At 42.1% G+C, this 17789-nt stretch overlaps 3 protein-coding genes across 3 annotated transcripts; all 3 read left to right on the forward strand.

Moving 5' to 3' along the window:
* Nucleotides 1–4628: 4628 nt before the first annotated feature.
* On the forward strand, nucleotides 4629–7143 carry BDR25DRAFT_343036 (HET-domain-containing protein). Its single transcript, XM_033693791.1, has 5 exons — nucleotides 4629–4803; nucleotides 4865–5164; nucleotides 5219–5513; nucleotides 5567–5680; nucleotides 5739–7143. Exons 1-5 carry the CDS (start codon nucleotides 4704–4706, stop codon nucleotides 7093–7095), a joined length of 2166 nt encoding a protein of 721 aa, XP_033547650.1. The 5' UTR covers nucleotides 4629–4703; the 3' UTR covers nucleotides 7096–7143.
* A 5497-nt stretch (nucleotides 7144–12640) lies between these two features.
* On the forward strand, nucleotides 12641–13616 carry BDR25DRAFT_201747 (GPCR, PTH-type; the record flags this gene model as incomplete). The annotated part of the gene is made up of 4 exons (XM_033684398.1): nucleotides 12641–12802; nucleotides 12854–12958; nucleotides 13012–13173; nucleotides 13227–13616. Coding segments are annotated over 4 exons (819 nt in total), but the record flags the coding sequence as incomplete, so codon positions are not given.
* Nucleotides 13617–15436: 1820 nt separating this feature from the next.
* BDR25DRAFT_225486 (uncharacterized protein) lies at nucleotides 15437–16144 on the forward strand (the record flags this gene model as incomplete). The annotated part of the gene is made up of 1 exon (XM_033685180.1): nucleotides 15437–16144. A coding segment is annotated over one exon (708 nt), but the record flags the coding sequence as incomplete, so codon positions are not given.
* Between the last annotated feature and the right edge of the window lie 1645 nt (nucleotides 16145–17789).

Raw genomic sequence — 17789 nt, forward strand, 5'->3', positions numbered from 1 at the left:
ATGTCTATCTACTGTTTAAGTCCTAGTTTATGTTTAAATTAAGTAAGTAAAGATTTTTTAAAAGCTTTTTTTTTTTAAGTTTAAGTAGTTGTTAAATTATTTTATATAGCCTATTTTAGTAAAAGGCCTAGCTTATTAGCCTTACTTAGGTAGTTTTTTTTTAAGTTATTAAAAAGTAGGTTTAGAGACCTTCTATATTAAGTGCTACTTAGGTGTTATTTAAGTGTAAGCATAAGTATATATTTTAGTATTAAAAAAAGTTAAAGTTTAAGACTTACTTTTAGTAATTAAAGGTAACCTTATGCTAATACAGCTATAGTTGTTCTAGAATTAGGTTATAACATTCTATGTTTATTATATAAAGCTTAATCTGCTTCTTATAGTGTTAGTAAGTAATTATAATAGTTATAGTATAAAAGATAGAACCTTTTTTAAGTTATTTTTTATTAAATCTAGTTAGGTAAATTATTTAAGTAAGTAGTATTAATTAAAGATTTAGTTTACACGCTAGTTTTTTATTAATATAACTTATACTATTTACTTCTAAGTTAATAAAAGCTTATATTAAGGCTAATATAGTTTCTTATTATAAATATATAAAAATATTAACTTAGTACTTTTAGTTATTAGTAGGGGACTTAGCTTATAGGTTAGCAGAGATCTAGTGTTAAATTAGTCTTAAGGGGCAACTTAGCCCTAGGACAAGCCTTTTTACAGGCTTCTACTGCTATAGCTGTAGCTATGTTAAGAGTAGTAAGAAGAATTAAAGCTTAAATATAAGTTAAAGCTCTTATAAAAACAAGATTAAAATAGTAAGAATCTTTAATAAGTACTAGCAGCACTACTTATGTAGACTTAAGAAAGGGGAATAAAGTAGTTTTAAAAGATATAACTATGCTTATTATACTTAAAGTATTAACTTTTTTTTTGTAATCTTTACACTTTCTAGAACTAACTAAAGCATAATTTAAATTAATTTTTATTATATTAAAGTCTTTATTTGCAACTGCGCTAGTTTAGGGGTGTATTAAAGCTTGTATAAGAAGGAACCTTATGTTATTATTATAGGTAGTAATTAGGTTTGCATACATGTTAAGGTTGTTTAGAAGGGGTTTTTCTACTATAGCGCGTTGCAGTTTAGTTAAGAGGGAGTTATATAAAGCTATAATTAGACCTATTTTATTTAGGCCTATATTAAATGCAAGTTAGTAAAACTTAGTAAAGTGTAAAGTAAAGCTTTTTTTTTTTTATTATAAAGTGTTTAGGTAACTTAAAGCTATTAACTTTTTATTTAAGTTTTTATAAGTTACTTATAAAAACACTATAAATTAATCTAAGTTAATAATATTTTTATTTATTAGTAAGTTAATTAAGGCTGTTATGTTATAATTAAGTTAAAAGTAGGCGTATAGTAACTAAAAGTGTTTAAAGAGGAATTAGTCTATATTTCCTTTAAGTTTATATTAGAGCTTATGTAGAAAGAAAGGTAGGTCTTTTTATTTTTTATTAAACAGTAAGGGATTAAGGAGTTAGTTAGATTTTATTACTAAGTTAAAAAAGTTATAGGTTATAAGTAGTGTTAGGTAGAAAAAGGTTAAGCTATTTTTAGACTTCTAAGTAAGCTTTAAGGCTAGTAAGTTTTTAGTTCCTACTACTATAATAAAAGTTAAGGTAAAAATAAACTGCTTAATAATATAAAGCTATTTTTTAAAGTTCTTTTAAAAAGCTTTAAAGCTTATAATATAGCAGCTTTTTTATAAAGTAAGTACTTTTTAAAAGGCTTTTTAGCTTACTTTAATAGCTTAAAGTTATGCAAGTACTAAGCTTATTAGATTAAATTTAGAGGCTATTCTTAGCTAAAGTTTTAATATAACATAATGTTATAATTATGCATAAGTAAGGTTATAGAGCTTTACAAAGGTCTAGTTTAATTACTATGTAAGGTATTATAGTAAGTATAAGATGTTATGTAAGAAATAAGAAAGTTTAAAAAAAAATTAGTAATTACATACTTAGCTTAGAAGTCTAAGCGCTTTAAGTATAAATTAAGCCTATTTTAGGTTTAGTTAGTGTTAAGGCAGTTTATGCTTAAGTTTATGTCTATGTTGTGTTGTGTTTATGTTAGACGTGCACTAATAATACTCTAGTACGCGTCTAATACAGTTATGTCTGGGATCTAGGGAGGATACTGTGACAATTATTTTTAAAAAAATAATTTATATATAGCTGTAGCATGTTACTTTAAAAGTGTTATATTTTATTTAAAAGCCTAAAGTATAAACTATATTTAATGTTTTTTAAGTATGTTTAAGTAGTGTTGTTAAAAATGCATTAGTGTAAAAAAAGTAGTTTAGTAAAGTCTTAGTAAAAGTAAGGAACTTAATGTTGCAGCCAACAGACAGATCGTAATGACCCAATTAGCTGTTCCACACAGCCCAAGCGACGTCGGATGGAAGACACTTAGCTCCACGTTGAACGAATCACGTGACAGGACGGATGAGGAATGGCTCCGGCTTTTAGACAAAAGCCTAGCGGAATGCATCCTCTAATAAGACTACAAGTCTTGCAGGCTTGCAGGTTGTGCAGGCTATGCAGGCAACGAGCATGCAAGCATGCATAGCATGCACTGCATGCAAATCCCATGTATATAGTCTTGATCACGACCATAGTTAGAAGGCTGTGATTACTATTTAGTCTTTACCTACTTAATAGACTAAGAGGCATTAAAACCTTTATAAAGAGGACATTGCTGCCTTGTATATCTTGCACTATATATACCTCCTTTCCTATCCTTTTAGATTAGGTTTGCCAGCTCCCCATACAGCCGCTGGGCTAAACTACAACCTGCCTTCTCAAAACCCGATTTACCGTACTCTGCTCAACAGACTGTACACCCGATCTAGCTAAGTCCTTTTCCTTCCCTCTAACATCATCATAGGCCGTAGTGCTCCCGAAAATATCAATTCGCCGGAGCAAGGATTGTAACACTTAAGTGTGTAATTAACTTGCCTGTAGAGTACATTATTTATAAAGTTATTAATCTTAGGCGTGCGTTTAGTAAGGTAGAATTAAGGTATTAGTAGAAGTGCCTAAAAGGTCTTTTACTATTAGAGTAGTAGAGGTAATTTAGTAGTTACTAGATGTTAATTAAAACTAATGGTCCTTAATCTAGAAGCTAAATTACTATAGCTTAACTTTAAATTAGATAAGTCTTTAGCTTTAAGTCTTATAAAAGTAGGTTTAGCTATTAATTAAGTAGTTAAAAGTTAAAATTTAGTAGTTAAAAGTTAAGCATTAGTAGTTATCTCTAATTTTAATAGGTTATTAGTCTTTATATTTCTACTTTAGTGTTCTTTTTATAACTTTTTTTAAAGCAATTTTAATTATAAAAGATAGAAAGTCCTAAAATTAAGAGCTTTAGTTAATAAAAAGTTTCTAAGATTCTATTTATAGTAACTAAAGAATTAATATAATAGTGTGTAAGTATTATAACTTAAACTAAATTAAATACATGTTAGACTTAAATATAGTTAAGTAAATAATTAATATAATATTATTAATAAAGCTACTATTAGTAAAAGCAAGTTTTTTTAATATAATATAATAGCATAGGTAAGACAATAGGTTTAAATGTAGTATTAATTTACTTAAAGGAATATAAAAGTAAATAGAACCTTAGAAACCTAAGAATTCTATTAACACCTAAGGCCTTATATAAAGGATATTAGAAAACTACTAAGCTAGCTACAAGAGAGATGTGCAACTAAATACTTAAGAGAATAGAGGTACAGCAGAGGCTAGGGCAGGGTTGGAGCAGATACAAGGAACCTTCGGATATCAGCTTGTCGAGATGGAACGATTCATGCGAATTGTTACAATAGCTAGATAAATAACACACTTAGTTTTAAGTAGTTAAAGTATTTTAACAAGCATATAAAAACTTGTTAAGTAAAGTTATATAAGCTACTTGAACTAGAATTTAAAAAAATTATTACTTTATATATCTATACATTTATTACATATTTTAGCTACTTAATATAGTATGCTTTTTACTATTAACTAACGCTTAAGTACTTTTAGCATATATAAAACTTAGCACGCTAATATATGTACTTAACAATGTTGTAATAGTGTTTAGTAGAAGCAAGACAGGTGTAGGAATAGTCCTAGACTTGTCTAATAATTACAAAAGTTGTGTAACATTTAATTTAAAAGTAGATAACTAGAGAGCTTTTATAAACTAGCTCTAGTCGTTCCTTGGCTGAGATGTACCTGTCACGACTTTAAACAGGGGGCATCGGAGGTCGTCGGGCTAGTGCAATGCTGAGTCTCTGATGGCGCACCTTTGGTGTTTTATCCCCAAGTCTTGAAGTCATTTGAACCCCTCACGCATGCCGTGGGTGTTCGCTTTCGTTGTGGCCGACTTCGGTCTCGAGCTATCTCTTGGGGATTTAGCGCGGGGCAGCAAAGCAAATCAGGTGGCGTAATCAGCGGTCCGGGATCTTACGATGTTATTTGCCGAAGCTCTTCGGGCTAGATACGAGCAAGACCCTTCAGCTGAAGGCAGCAGCGAAACCCAAAATAACAAGATTCCTTTCCTCTCGAGTTTTGAATCTTCTCCGCCCGGTGTCCTCGATAGTCCGCTTACTACTTAAGCATGTAATCGTACCTAGCTGCGTATACTTCTCGAAAGAAGTGACACGATGCCATCAGCCAATTCTAAGTACCGGCATCTGACTGCTGGCGAAGCCGCCATTCTCGAGATCATAGATGAGAATCCCGAGATGCGCGGATGGGTCGAATGTGAGTTGCCCATCGCCAACCGAGAGGTAGCCAGGGGCTTTATCTCACAGACTCCGGAAAGCACTTCGAGATTCTCCTTTCGAGCAGTGCGAAACGTGCCAGATGCTCACTTTCAAATCGCTCAAATCGTTCTATGGGGGCCAAATGTTTCGTGCAAACTGGGACCAGGTGAAAGATACCGCTGTTAAGGGGTGTCACACCTGCAGAGTACTCTACTTTGCGTATATGGGCGCCAAAATAGAGGACTCTGGCTTAGTTAGGACAGCTCCGCGTCCTATTGAGCTCTGTTTGACATGGGCAAGATTGGAGGCAGGCTATTGGGGGAATCAGTTTATTTTCTGTAAAACCGGTTTCATGCCAGGTGCGGTGCACACCACTACATGTGCTCTCCCTTAATAGCTGATCCCGCGATTAGATGTGCCACTCGATGACTGCGAAAAGGAACTCAACAAAATCATAACCACGCGGTTTATCGAAGACGATCCGGGTTCAGATGGTGCCTTTGCTCTCGCAGAGAGCTGGATCTTAGACTGCGTGGCAAGCCATGACCACTGCTTGAACAACCAAAATGTCGAATTACCTTCAAGAGTTCTTGATATTGGCGAGTATATAACAACCGGAAGAGCGTATCTATTCATTTCTGGTGGTGTGAAATCGACATATGTTGCGCTGAGTCACTGCTGGGGAGGAGATGCTCCAGAGGACGGGCTGTGAGTAATCACATTCGACGTTGGCGAGCTGCCTGGCTAAAACTGTGGCCTAGTATTCGGGAGTGTACCACTAAGAACTACAAGGAATTAAGGGCCGGATTCTTCGTGTCTAGGCTTCCAAGAACTTTTCAAGAAGCGATCCTAGTCGCTAATCAATTGGGGGTTCGGTGAGTGTTCCCTGTAGGTTCTTGTAGCGTCATATCATGAATCTCTGACGTCTTCTAGATACCTCTGGATTGACTCCCTTTGTATCCTTCAGGACTCCCATTCCGACTGGAGTCATGAATCCGAGCTGATGAGCAGGGTCTACGGCAATTCCTACGTCACAATTTACGCTTCTGCCGCACCGAATAGTGACGCAGGCTTCCTGCGGTGTCGACCTCGAGACCGACGTGTAAGAACAAAACTCTGTCGTGTACCAGATTCCCTAGATCGTTGGATCTGGATACAGTGGCCCGGTGGCGAGCAGGTATGGAACCTAGATGAATCAGCAGGTCCTTTGTGGTCTCGGGGTTGGGCTTTCCAGGAACTTGTTCTACCTCCTCGAGTTCTAGAGTACGGTCCACATGCCATGAGTTTAAGATGCAATACTCAGCATTACGAGGAAGATTCCCGTCGAAACACTGGTGGCACCCACGATGGTTACAAGGAACTGCTTTGGATCATGTCGCTGCCCGACATCATCAACTCGCCATCATTGGAACACAACTCATTCTCGCGAGATCCGGGAGGTACGACAATGACTGTTTACCGGCGCTGGTACAATCTTGTGGAAGGGTTTGCAGGCCGCGAATTGACAGAAGAGACGGACAAGCTTCCAGCGATTGCCGGAATTGCCGACAAGATCCGACAAATTACTGGTGATTCTTATATGGCTGGGCTATGGAAAAATGATATAGCGACAGGGTTATGCTGGGGCGTTGGGACACGAAGGCTCCCGTCAAAATACATCGCGCCGTCCTGGAGCTGGGCTTCGACGATCGGCACTGTGCGATACCCAATTCCCGACGATCTCAAATTTAGTGTTGAACTCGTCGACTGGAAGATCGAAGCTGATCCGTTGAATCCGCTGGGCGAAGTTTCCCATGGCTTCATCACTATAGGAGCGCTAATGCGACCCTTTGATATCTCCGGTGACAATGTGCATACGCAGGAGGATTATGATCACGAAGCCCAAAAAGTCAGAGTCAATCTCAAGAGGACGAGGGACCGAAGCAACTTCAGGTACAGCCCACTGAAGTTCCCACTGAGTGACCAGGAGGAAGTTCGCGATCCTCGAGCAGGTGGTACATGTGCTATGTGGTTTGACGTGGAGCCTACGGAGGACCTGAAAGAGGTGCTGTTAGTGGACCTCAAGGCTGAAAGCTATAACATGAAGCTGGAACGACCTAGCGGATCATTTAAACCAGAAGGTATTATACTGCAAAGTGCCATGACTGAACGCTTTGAGGCAACGGGGACAGCGGTGTATAAGAGAATTGGGCTTTGGGGCCGGTCAGATGCATGGGCAGAGTGGCTGGAAGAGGGAGAAGAGTCAGCCGTGTTGGAAGGATGGAAACAGACGGATATTACGATCATTTAAGGTCCGAAAACGCTATTGATATAGGTGAAAATGTAGCATGAACAAGCCATACCTGCTCACGGGTCAGCCCGGGACATTGCGAGCTGACCTGTGGTTCTGGGTCAAACGTTTTTAGCGCCCACTACTCCCTAAGTAGCAAAAATGTCCACTTTTAATCGCCTTCATCCACGGCAAAAATACGTATAGCTAGTCTACTTATCTAGAAATAGGATTAGCGACAACTTAGAGAAGAATGGGACTATGTTATAGTTAACTAGAACACGCCTTAGACTCTCTCTAAAGAGCCCCTAGCCTAGCTCTGGGCACATGAAGTTCTATTATATGCCTTAGTAAATATGTAACCTTTCCTAAGCCCCTAACTCTCCTGAAGGATTTGTCTATTAATACTATTCTATACCCCCCTTCTGCGCTTTACGCTTCCTGCCTACAGTGCTCTCACAATTAGATTGTTAAAGTGTATGTGATTATAGTTAGTCTCTAGTTAAGAACAGCATCCTTGTTAAGACTGTTTTGTCCGCACTTTAAAGGGTAAGTATAAACGTGCTTAGGGGGCTTAAATCTAGGCTACTTGGTGCTAGAAACTAGGCTATACGTGAAGAACTAGGTCACTAAACAGGGGAGTGGCCTGAATTTAGGACGCCAGTGGTCCTAAATTCAAGCTAATCCTTGGCTTGCTTAGGCTTGTTTAGGCTGCTAAGACCTGCTCAGTCTTGTACAGCCACAAGCTCGGGTTACTTAAACCCTTGTATGCTCAGGTTCGAAAGCGGAAATGGGCTTTGGTAAGGCCAGTTTTCCCCTAAGTGTATAAGGCGGATAATGGCGGATACGGTGCGGTATGGATGAATGGGGAGCCTAGGTACCCCCTATATGCCCACTTGGTGGACTGTAGGTTTAAGCACTAGGTACTAGAGACGCAGAGATTCTCTGAGTCCATATAGAGAGCGCAGAATCTCGAAGTTCTCCCTATATTCTGTTTTCAATCCTTCAGGGGTACGGCAGAATAGTCCTGTGGGGAGCTTGATATTGAGGAAGGAATTAGAGACGTCGTATTGTTGAGATTGGTCTAAGTGCAGCCATGAGAGCTATTAGAGCTTTCAAAACGCGCGCAGCAGTGGTATCAGCGTAGGTATCACCCAATTGTTCTAGGAGGTGTCCTCGTACGTATGTTCTGGACTTGCATTTGGATAGTTAGCTGCCCTCGTTGAGTTTGTATGTGTATACCTATTAGAGGGTAGAATCTCAGTCTTGGTGGCGTGCTCGATTGTAAAGACACTAAAAGGTGTGAAGTAGTTTTTAGACCAACAAATATCCACCTCTATGCGCCTAGATGCTTCGAATCCAGCCCTATATGGGTGTTTCACTAGATCTCAATAGTGTTTTGGTCTAGGAGGTAATTGGTCTCTATGAGGCTGTTCTATGATAGTTGAGGTAGCCAAAGCTAAGAAGTAGGTGCTATATTGCTTTACGCGCGGGGCACAATTGCTGCAGATAATATTTACTTTGTCAATATCAAGAGATGCAGCATTTAGTGCATTTTCTGTTGGTGATCTTGTATGTATCGAGGGTCATGTACTGAGGTGATAGGGTCGTTGTCTGGCCTATTGTTGAGAGCATCCATTAATTCTGTTGTAAGCTACTGAGAGCTCTCGCCCTGATCTAAGTGTGACAACGCTGCAGGAGATCTAGAGCTTTATACAGAGTTCTCTGGTGTAGGACTCTGAGTAAGTGTATAGCTATTAGCGTTCTGCTGAGGCTACTCATTAAACTCGAGTTGACAGTAAGGAGAGCTTGCGTCCCACAAGCCGTAGGGAAAAAGCGGGAGCAAGGCTATAATGGCAACCAAAGAAGGTGGTGATATCTTCCGAACACTTAGGCAATGAGGGTGGAATGTTAGCGATGGATGTTTTAAAGGTTGGTGAACGGACGGTGGAAGTATAGTCAAGTAGAGCTTTGAATGCACTAATCCGTGATAGACAACCTAAATAGCGCTCATCACGGGTTGTTTCATTAAGTTGATGCGAACACCTGTGAAGCCCGTCAAACTAGATTACCAACAAAAGCAAAAGGGCATGGACAAATTTCGTGAACTTATGCAGACAGCTACAAGTTCCCACTTACTAGGGAGGTATAAACTCATTCTACTAGAAGACCTAGCGAACAGTGAAGTCACTCTGGGAAGACTAAGATCCCCACACCGAGGACTTTCTGTGAAGCCGTTGGGAGCACCAGAGAGATGAGGAACTGAATTGATTGCTAAAGGAGTGCACCTATATATGCAAAGGATGGGGCTAGGCATTAAGGTGCTGGGCAGGCAGCATGAAAATCTAATAGCCGGCAGTAGTTTCATGTAGAGGGGCGATGGTGGAGCTCGGAGAGCTCCGTAACCTTCCACACTTTCTCTTAATTCCACAACATATGAACGAGGACGGATGATGCATCAAAAGGCAGGATAACCGCCGTGGAATGGAACGTTGCGTTGTGCGATAAGATCCCTCATAAGGAATCTCGAATGCTTGGGAAGAACGTCCCAAACCAGGTAATGAACCTCTCCCATCCACCCTGAATACTGTGGCATAGAGAACTGGAGGTAGAATGGATCGAGCCTTTGGGTTGAAAGCCATGTTTTGTGGAACAATGTTTCCTTGGGACAAGCCTGAGGTTTGATTCGAGGATTTTCTAGTTTCACGAACGCTCGTCTGGATGATATATTCTCATACAAGGCTAACCTTGGAAAACTCCGGGTTTCTTACGAAGATCTAGATGAAGGTTCCTTGGTTGACTGATTCGAAGTCTATGAGACCATTTTGTCGCATGTGACTATTAAAGGAGGTGAAACTGCGTCACATAACGTAGTGTTTCATCTCAGTATGAGTCAGCGCAGCAGTAGTCGCCCCTTTAGCACTAGCGTCTTTCCTGATTGAGACTAGCGTCCTTTGGTCCTTCACTATATAGTTAGCTCGGAGCCCTCTCACCACCCGATTGACGACTCGCGCCTCTTCATATGCCCTCTACCATCTATCGGCTCTAACCGTGCGATACATTTCAGGCGGGACAGCGCTAGTTCAGAACGCCTATCAGAACCTATCTATTCCTCCATAGGTATATTATGCCGTCTTGACTACGAAGACATCGATTTCGGAGGGAATAGCGACTTCCGCGCTAGTACGATTCTAATATAATTGTGGAATATTTCGTACCTCCGTGCGTGTAGCCTTTATATGCCACAAACAGAATGAGAAGAGTATTTGTTGAAGCACTCTCGCGCGCTGAATTTCATGTTGTTGAAAGCCGTAGACGCGACATTCAGCCACCCGAAGATCTAGCCTATGAAGGCTTCTTCCGTTTCATCCCAAAGATTTGGAACATCGTTAAGGATGACGTGAGCTTGCTTTATGGTCCTTTAGACAGCGGTAAGTCTGACCAGAACTCAACCGTTCCTTTCGAAACACCTGGTTCAACTACACGCTGTATACGAACGGTTTCGGATACTCTACCTGCGCAAAAAGAGCTGGGGCAAAAAATGAGAGAGGATATTGATCTGGCAATGTCGCGTGACGGAGCACTCTGGAAGGGAGCACTGGGTTTTAAGGAAACTTTCGGATACTCTAGTGAAGACGGGCGCTAAGGTGAAGGGCATTGAAGAGATTGATAAAGCCCCAACTCCTGTTATTCGGCGAGAACCAACCTATGCTCCTCGCTCTAGTCCAGGTGGTCACGTTCGAGCACGGCCTAAGAGGGTGGGTTATGGGACAAGAGATGCAGCCAAGGAAAACAGTAAGCTGCCTCGTATTATCCGAGAGAAGTAGAAGTTCTGGGAGAATTCCAGGAACAATACAGAATGGCTAGCGCAAGGGATGAAGAAGAGAATGCAAGAGGCGCGGTGGGAGATCTACTGTGGCAATGACCTGGGAAGACTCGGAAGTCGATAACCGTGGTGGTAAATCTTCTTAAGTGATATTCATGAAAAACTGCTGGTAATTGAGCAGAAAAATCGCTATTAGAAATTCAAAGAGAGTCTCCAGTCAACCTAACTAGATGTAAAGGGGATAATGCTGAATACTTACGATTCCGGGAATTGCAAAAAGTGGTGATTTGTGCCTTGCCCCCATGAGTGATGTCTTTTTAGTGTTTCTGGGCAAAACAGGGCCTAGATTAAGTGTGACCAAAGAGAAATGGAGTTGTGCTCTCGAAATACCACGAAGTTGAAAAACAAAATCAGCCGCGGGAAATTACAAATTTGGTGACATCAGTGAATTGGCAGAGCACGAAAAACATGTTGCCCGACTTGGGTTTTGTAGGCTTGTGACCGTATCAGCTACCCAGAAAGGTGGTCGAAACACTTGCATGGTTCGGCGGCGAAGGGGTGGTTGCGGTAATGAGTGTGGGAGCAGCCAAGTCGCAATGGAGGAACTGGTGTGCATGCCTTCCCATGGCTGACAGGGTTTACAGATTCTCTCACAGTCGGAGACCGATGGCCGCCGAGAACGAATGGGAATGTGGAGTGGCACACACAACTTGGAGGACCCGAGGCAGAGGGTGAAGCAGCGAGAAGGAGCTGATCCTTTTTCTCGCTGGGTCGGCTCGGCTCGCTAGCGGTCCCACTTCCTCCCGCACAGCGTTGCTTACGTGAGACACTCAATTCAAACCCCGACGCCTTGACTTGCATTATTTCTCTTACACCTCCTGCATCACCGCATTTTTGGAACATCCATACCATGGATAGTGTTTCTTATCAATACGACCGTGCTTGTAGTGGCTCCGATGAAAGACTCAGCTGAACGTCGACCTGCCTTGTGGATTCCGGACATCTTGCTTTCGCCAAATTCCGCCTCCCTCTTTGGAGGAAGTCCCTTGTCTGATTTCTCTTCAGTTTTCCCGGGATTGGTCTTGGAGCACTTGATTATCCAATGGCATTATAGAAGGGCGCTGGGGGAAAATTTGGCGAGGATATGAATCCTCCTGCAGTCAGCATGCTGGTATCGCGCGACTTCGATCGACAAGAGTTGCTGCAAGGGAGACAGCAGAGAGTCGAACCAAGCCCACTTCAATCTGTACCACGAGGCAGCCCAAAGCTTGGCTTCGTGATCCCTCGTTTTGCGCATGTTCCTGAAGTCTAGTTCGATCCCATTACGGGTGTATCCAATGGGACAAGTGGCTGGAAGATGATTCTCGAATATCCGGTTATGCTCCCATTTTCATGTCTAGTTCAATATTCCACTGTTTGCTTGGGAGCCTAACGCCATCTTCAGTAGTTTGTTCGTTGGGCTTCTCGAAGGATTCACTTCTTTTTAGGCAAATTGGAATGCCCACCATAGGCGAGCACAGGAGGAATTCTCTCGTGTTTCAGTCACTTGCAGCGACCCGTAAGCTTAGCATACCGGCATTCTATCGCGGGGCAGTTTCCCCCCCCTAACGCCCTTTTTATGGCCTTGGAATATGAATGTGAGCTTGATGCTCCTCTTTTCTCACCCCAACCTCATATCAGTTTCGCTGTGCTGAGAACCTCGATTTTAATATGACAGATCACGGACCCCCTCAGGGTAAGGCAGCGAACATGAATGCTTCTTTTGTGTCTACATCGTTGCTTGGTATCGCTATATCCCTGCCCATTCTGGCGACGATTTCAGTCATTCTCAGGATATTCGCACGGAGAGCAAAAGGCAATGGAACTTTCCGCGCCGATGATTGGACTATTCTCGGAACGCTGGTAGGCTCCTTGCTTTTTCTACCCACGAAACTCTAATTGATTACTCAATAGTTGCTCTGCTGGGGGCACTCGATAAACACAATAGTTACTGGAGCCATTGGCGGAATCGATACGATCACCATGGCACCACGCGAATACGCCAACATTGCGCTTCGGGTGATTCCCCAATATTTGCTTTCCTCTGGAACGCTAAGCTGACTCTTTTCTAGACACTGTGGATTTCGGGGTTTTTCCTGATCACGGCACTCTATACCGTGAAGATCTCAATCCTGCTCTTCTACTACCACCTTTTCTCTATCAACGAGCGTTTTCGCCAGTCTATCCTCATCATGATTGCCACAATCAGCGCGTGGTGGTTTTCTTCACTCGTGGTGAGTACCTCTATCCTGTAGAAGAATAAGAAGTTCATTCTTATGCACAACAGTGCCAAATCCTTGCGACGGACCCAATCGACGCATCTTGGAAAAACGCCGCCCGCGCAAAACACCGTTTCAACTTCAACGCGTGGTACATCTCTTACTCCGGTCTATCGATCTTCTTCGACATTGTCGTACTCTGCTTTCCAATCCCGATGATAAAGTCGTTGCACATCAACACTAAGAAGAAGATCTCCATCTTGGGCATCTTCTGGCTAGGGGGATTTGTGTGTGTATCTGCTATCGTTCGATTTGTCTTTCTCTACAATTCCATTTATCGCCTCACCTCCCTCGGCCAAAATCAATATAGTTCCATAACAACAGCATTTATTTGGGCTGAGGTAGAACCAAACGCTTCTGTCATCGCAGCCTGTCTTCCAACATATGGACCCCTTTTCGCGGAGAACAAGTTCTTCCCTACCATTATCCACTCACTGAAATCAGTCCTACACATCCCTTTTAAGTCTCGGAAGGGCACGACGTCTTCGAATATTACACATTCGAGCTCAGGTGGGTACTACGAGCTCGACAAAACGATCAGTAATAAGAGTGTCAGTGTGGGGTTCAGCCAGAAAAGTGGAGCCAAGATTGGTGTACGAACGGAGATTAGCGGTGATATTGAGGCGCAACGACCCGGGGGCAGGGACAGGATCGGTGTTCCCAGACCTTGGCATCCGAACTAGATCGAGTGGTTTTAGGTGTTACACATATGGGTTGTCTCGGAGTTTGGTTTCTGGCTCGGTAGGTGCCGGGTAGGAGGCGTTTTGGAAGATAGGTGCCGGGAATTCATTGGTTTGGGGTTTCTCTGCGAACATGATTGTCTCTTGTGCATGAATTCAGAGTTTAGACGAAGGCTTATTGGAAGAGTAATCGAAGCGCGAGGAGTTACTGTTTGCAACTATAGCTACCGTATTTGTAACTTCAAGTTTACGTGGCACGCGTATTTCACAGGCTGTACTATGGTATGGCACCTATCCTCGTGAACGCTGGCTTACGTGACCTCCCAAAAATTAATTCTTGTTGTGCGTTGGCAAGATGCTTGCCTTTAGGATGTGTTCAATCGTGTATTTTGTAGAAAGATTTAATATTTTGAGGGCGAGTGTGAAAATACTGAGTCTCTTCCGTCTGACTAAAAATCCGATATTCTTAAGGGTGCGTAAAACCTCCAAAACCTTCCTTTAAATCACAGCTGATCAAAGCCAAGCATCAAAATAGGCCATGTGTCAGAGCTATCTCGCCCCATTTAGTCAACTCCGAAGCGCCAGGATTCAAAAAGGCTGATTTGGGAAGGCAGGGCTAGCTAAAACTAGGATTAGCGCGTGATGCTGCGCCTCTTTTAGGTCTGAATATAGCCCACCGATCCTCTCTGTGGCCCCAATGCTGATAAACAACTGATCTCTTACTTCAGACAACAAGTCGCCCTACTTTAGATGCTATTTCGAAACTCAACCTGGAAGAGCGAATGCGACATGGCTTTTGATGCAGTTGGTCCTCGTATCTGGGGTAGGGGCTACTTAAATCTGCCGCGCGCCTTCAAGATTTGGCAGACATTTAATTCACCAGGAAAGGAATCATGATACCCAACTATTCCAACACGTACTTTCCACCTCCACCTGACCGAGCGAACCCAACGAGTTCTGCTCCATCTAACTTCTCAAACACGTATTTCCCACCCCCATCCAACGCCGCAAACGCCCAAAGAGCACCACAAAGCCAAGCGCAGAGTTATACACACCAACCAAGCGCACCAGAACCCCAACCACTACCACCCCCTCCACCTCTCCCAGTAACATGCCAATATCCCATTGCACCTACTCCTTACAGGCTTGCGGCAACAGCTTCAACTTATCCGCCTACCAATACCAGCCAAGCGAGCCCGCTCCTGCAGCCCCAGATAGCAGTTCAGTATGCACCTCAGCCGGTATATCAACGTTCCCCTCAGCTAGGATACCAGTCCTCTCCTCGGTCAGGATACCAACCCTCTTCTCATCCTTCTCCTACCTTTCCATCATATTCCCCTCACGCATCTCTTACATCAACACCTCAAGCATCTCCTCGCCTAGCCCAAATACTCCCGGCAGATCTACCACCGTCCTACGAAGCATCACAGCAACTGTCACCACCTCTGCCATCTTCAAGTTATATCCAACCGAGCTCCTCCCATCAAATCGAACGACCACGGGCGTCGTCCAGTACTTCAACATCCACTTCAGCCGGCACCCGTTTCGCAACACTCTCCCTCTATGGCGCCGACCAACTCCGCTTCTTTCTGTTCCCCACTAGGCTCGAATCGCTTATTCGCGCAACAATTCTCTCCTCCTGGCCCCGAGGCATCTCCTCCTCCTCCACGACCTCCGTATACCTCGACTTCAGGCTTAAAGGGCTCCCCTGGGGCACAAGCACTACTGAGATGAGGCTCATCCGTAACGCCATGGGAGATTATGGAGTCGAGCAGAGCATCCAATCTAAGCGACTTGTCTGCTCAATATTGGCGGCTTTGCGTAGGGAGGGATGGATGTTAACGCTGACTACAGACATTAGCAAATCGCCCCATGATAAAGACACGCTCGTATTCCAACACCAGACCCCAGCTCCTGCGCCTTGCGACTGGATCTCCATTGCCTTCTCCGGAACCAACCGTCTCCGATTCATCGACGCGCCAATGGAACTCTGCGAAGCCGTGATAAAGCGGTTAGGGAAAGCAGTCGAAAAGCACAAACGTATTCCGCGAGTAGAAGGTGCGTACGAACTAAAATTGCAAGGTGTTGGATGGGGCGTATTGGTTGACGATCTGAAAACAAGATGGTTGGTAATGGATTTGTTGGAGGTTATGGAAGACTGGGGTTGGAGCGTTTATGCAAGCGTGGATCAAAAGCTAGGATTTGAGGATAAGGATTCTTGGCATTGTTATAGGGTAAATGGGTAAGGTTAAGGATGCGCTGGTGTATCATAACTAACTTTGAGGGTGGAGAGTGCCACGGGCCGGGATAGTTCTTATGGCAGTTTGGGCTTCTTGGTAGGCCACAGAAATGAATCACACGAAACTAAGGGCTACGAGGCTTGTATGATACGAAAATGAAGAGGCCAGCATTGACATGGGCGTCAGGGAATTGCTATCCGTTTCTACTTCAAAGTAGAAAATACACATATGTACAGGTATCGATGGGTTTTCATATGCGCGTGTTAGTGAAGTGAGTTCTCTTCTGTAACAATTTTTGCACTCACAACCTCGTTGATGGAGTGACCCGTGCAAGAGTCATAAAAGTCAGAGCTACGCTAGTCTAATCGTGGTGTGGTTCGGAAACCATCATTCACATTTCGAGTGGGCCACCTACCCTAGCACAGCTCCTCAATTCCATGAAAAATTAGATCTCGAAAGAGTACGGTCACCAAATCCGGGCAGGACGCTATACCTCAGCGCTGCACCGGCTCTTCAGGATTTGCATTCATTCCGCCAACTGTCGACCTATGGAATATGCATATCCCAACCTCCACCTCCTTGCCGTTGAAGTCTTCGCACGCCTACAGCGTCAAAGCTTTCTTCTGAAGCAGCAATACTACGAGAGCAGGAGCGCCAAGGCGCAAACTAACGCGCCAGAAGAGAGCTGGGCAATTCTTCACGACAGGCAGTTGTATATGAAGAATACCCAGAAAAGCATTCAGAGGTTTCTCCCACCAGGGAACCGGTGGTCAGCGGTAATACTGCGCGACTATCGCACGCTTATGGAACAGGTTCGCGTTGTGCAGGGAGATTTATTAAAGGGTTTTTACAAAGTGCGCTAGCTTTTATAACCTTGTAGTGTATAAAACGCGCTTAGTCTAATGTAAGCTTTAAAGCTAAAGCATTTAAAAGTTTTATATAGCTAGCTAGCCTACTTAATAGTTTACTAGCGATATCTTTTATAACTTAAAGAAATTTTTTTTTTAAAATTTAAGTTAATGTACTTTACAGGCAAGTTACTTACACACCTAAGTTGCTTACTTTTACTAAGACTTTACTAAACTACTTTTTTTATACTAATGCATTTCTAATAACACTACTTAAATATACTAAAAGAATGTTAAGTATAGCTTATACTTTAAGCTTTTAAATAAAATATAAAACTTTTAAAAAAAATACTATAGCTATAGATAAAGTTTTTTAAAAAATAATAAATAACTATAGCACTAAATAACTTTTATAAGCTAATTTTACAGTAAACTTATAAAGGCTAAGTAATAATAAAAAGTAGGTAATTATTAAAACTATACTTAAGCTATATATATAAGAATTTTTTTTAAACAGTATTTATAGCTAATATAGCTAATTCTTTACACACTAAGCATAATCTAGGCTATGTTAGCATAAACTAGCTTTATATGTTTAAAAAGTATTATCTAGAGCTTAAAGTAATATTTAAGTATAGTATAACTATAAAAAAGCTTTTTATAAAAGTTTTAAAGTAATTTAAAGTAAGTTTAGCCTTATAAAAAATATTAAAGCTAAGTATAGCTTTTAAAATAATAATATGTATAACTTTAGTAAAATAAGCTTTATTATAAGCTAAATATTTATTAGTAATACTTATACT

The sequence above is a fragment of the Lindgomyces ingoldianus genome (assembly GCF_010093535.1).
Source record: "Lindgomyces ingoldianus strain ATCC 200398 unplaced genomic scaffold BDR25scaffold_16, whole genome shotgun sequence".
NCBI classification, from domain to species: Eukaryota; Fungi; Ascomycota; class Dothideomycetes; order Pleosporales; family Lindgomycetaceae; genus Lindgomyces; species Lindgomyces ingoldianus.

Excerpts from the sequence above, each read along its gene's own strand:
- BDR25DRAFT_343036 (XM_033693791.1), top strand. The coding sequence starts at position 4,704 with ATGCCATCAGCCAATTCTAAGTACCGGCATCTGACTGCTGGCGAAGCC. Across the intron at positions 4,804-4,864 it reads GATGCGCGGATGGGTCGAAT|CACTTCGAGATTCTCCTTTC; the intron begins GTGAGTTGCCCA and ends GACTCCGGAAAG. Across the intron at positions 5,165-5,218 it reads TAAAACCGGTTTCATGCCAG|ATGTGCCACTCGATGACTGC; the intron begins GTGCGGTGCACA and ends TCCCGCGATTAG.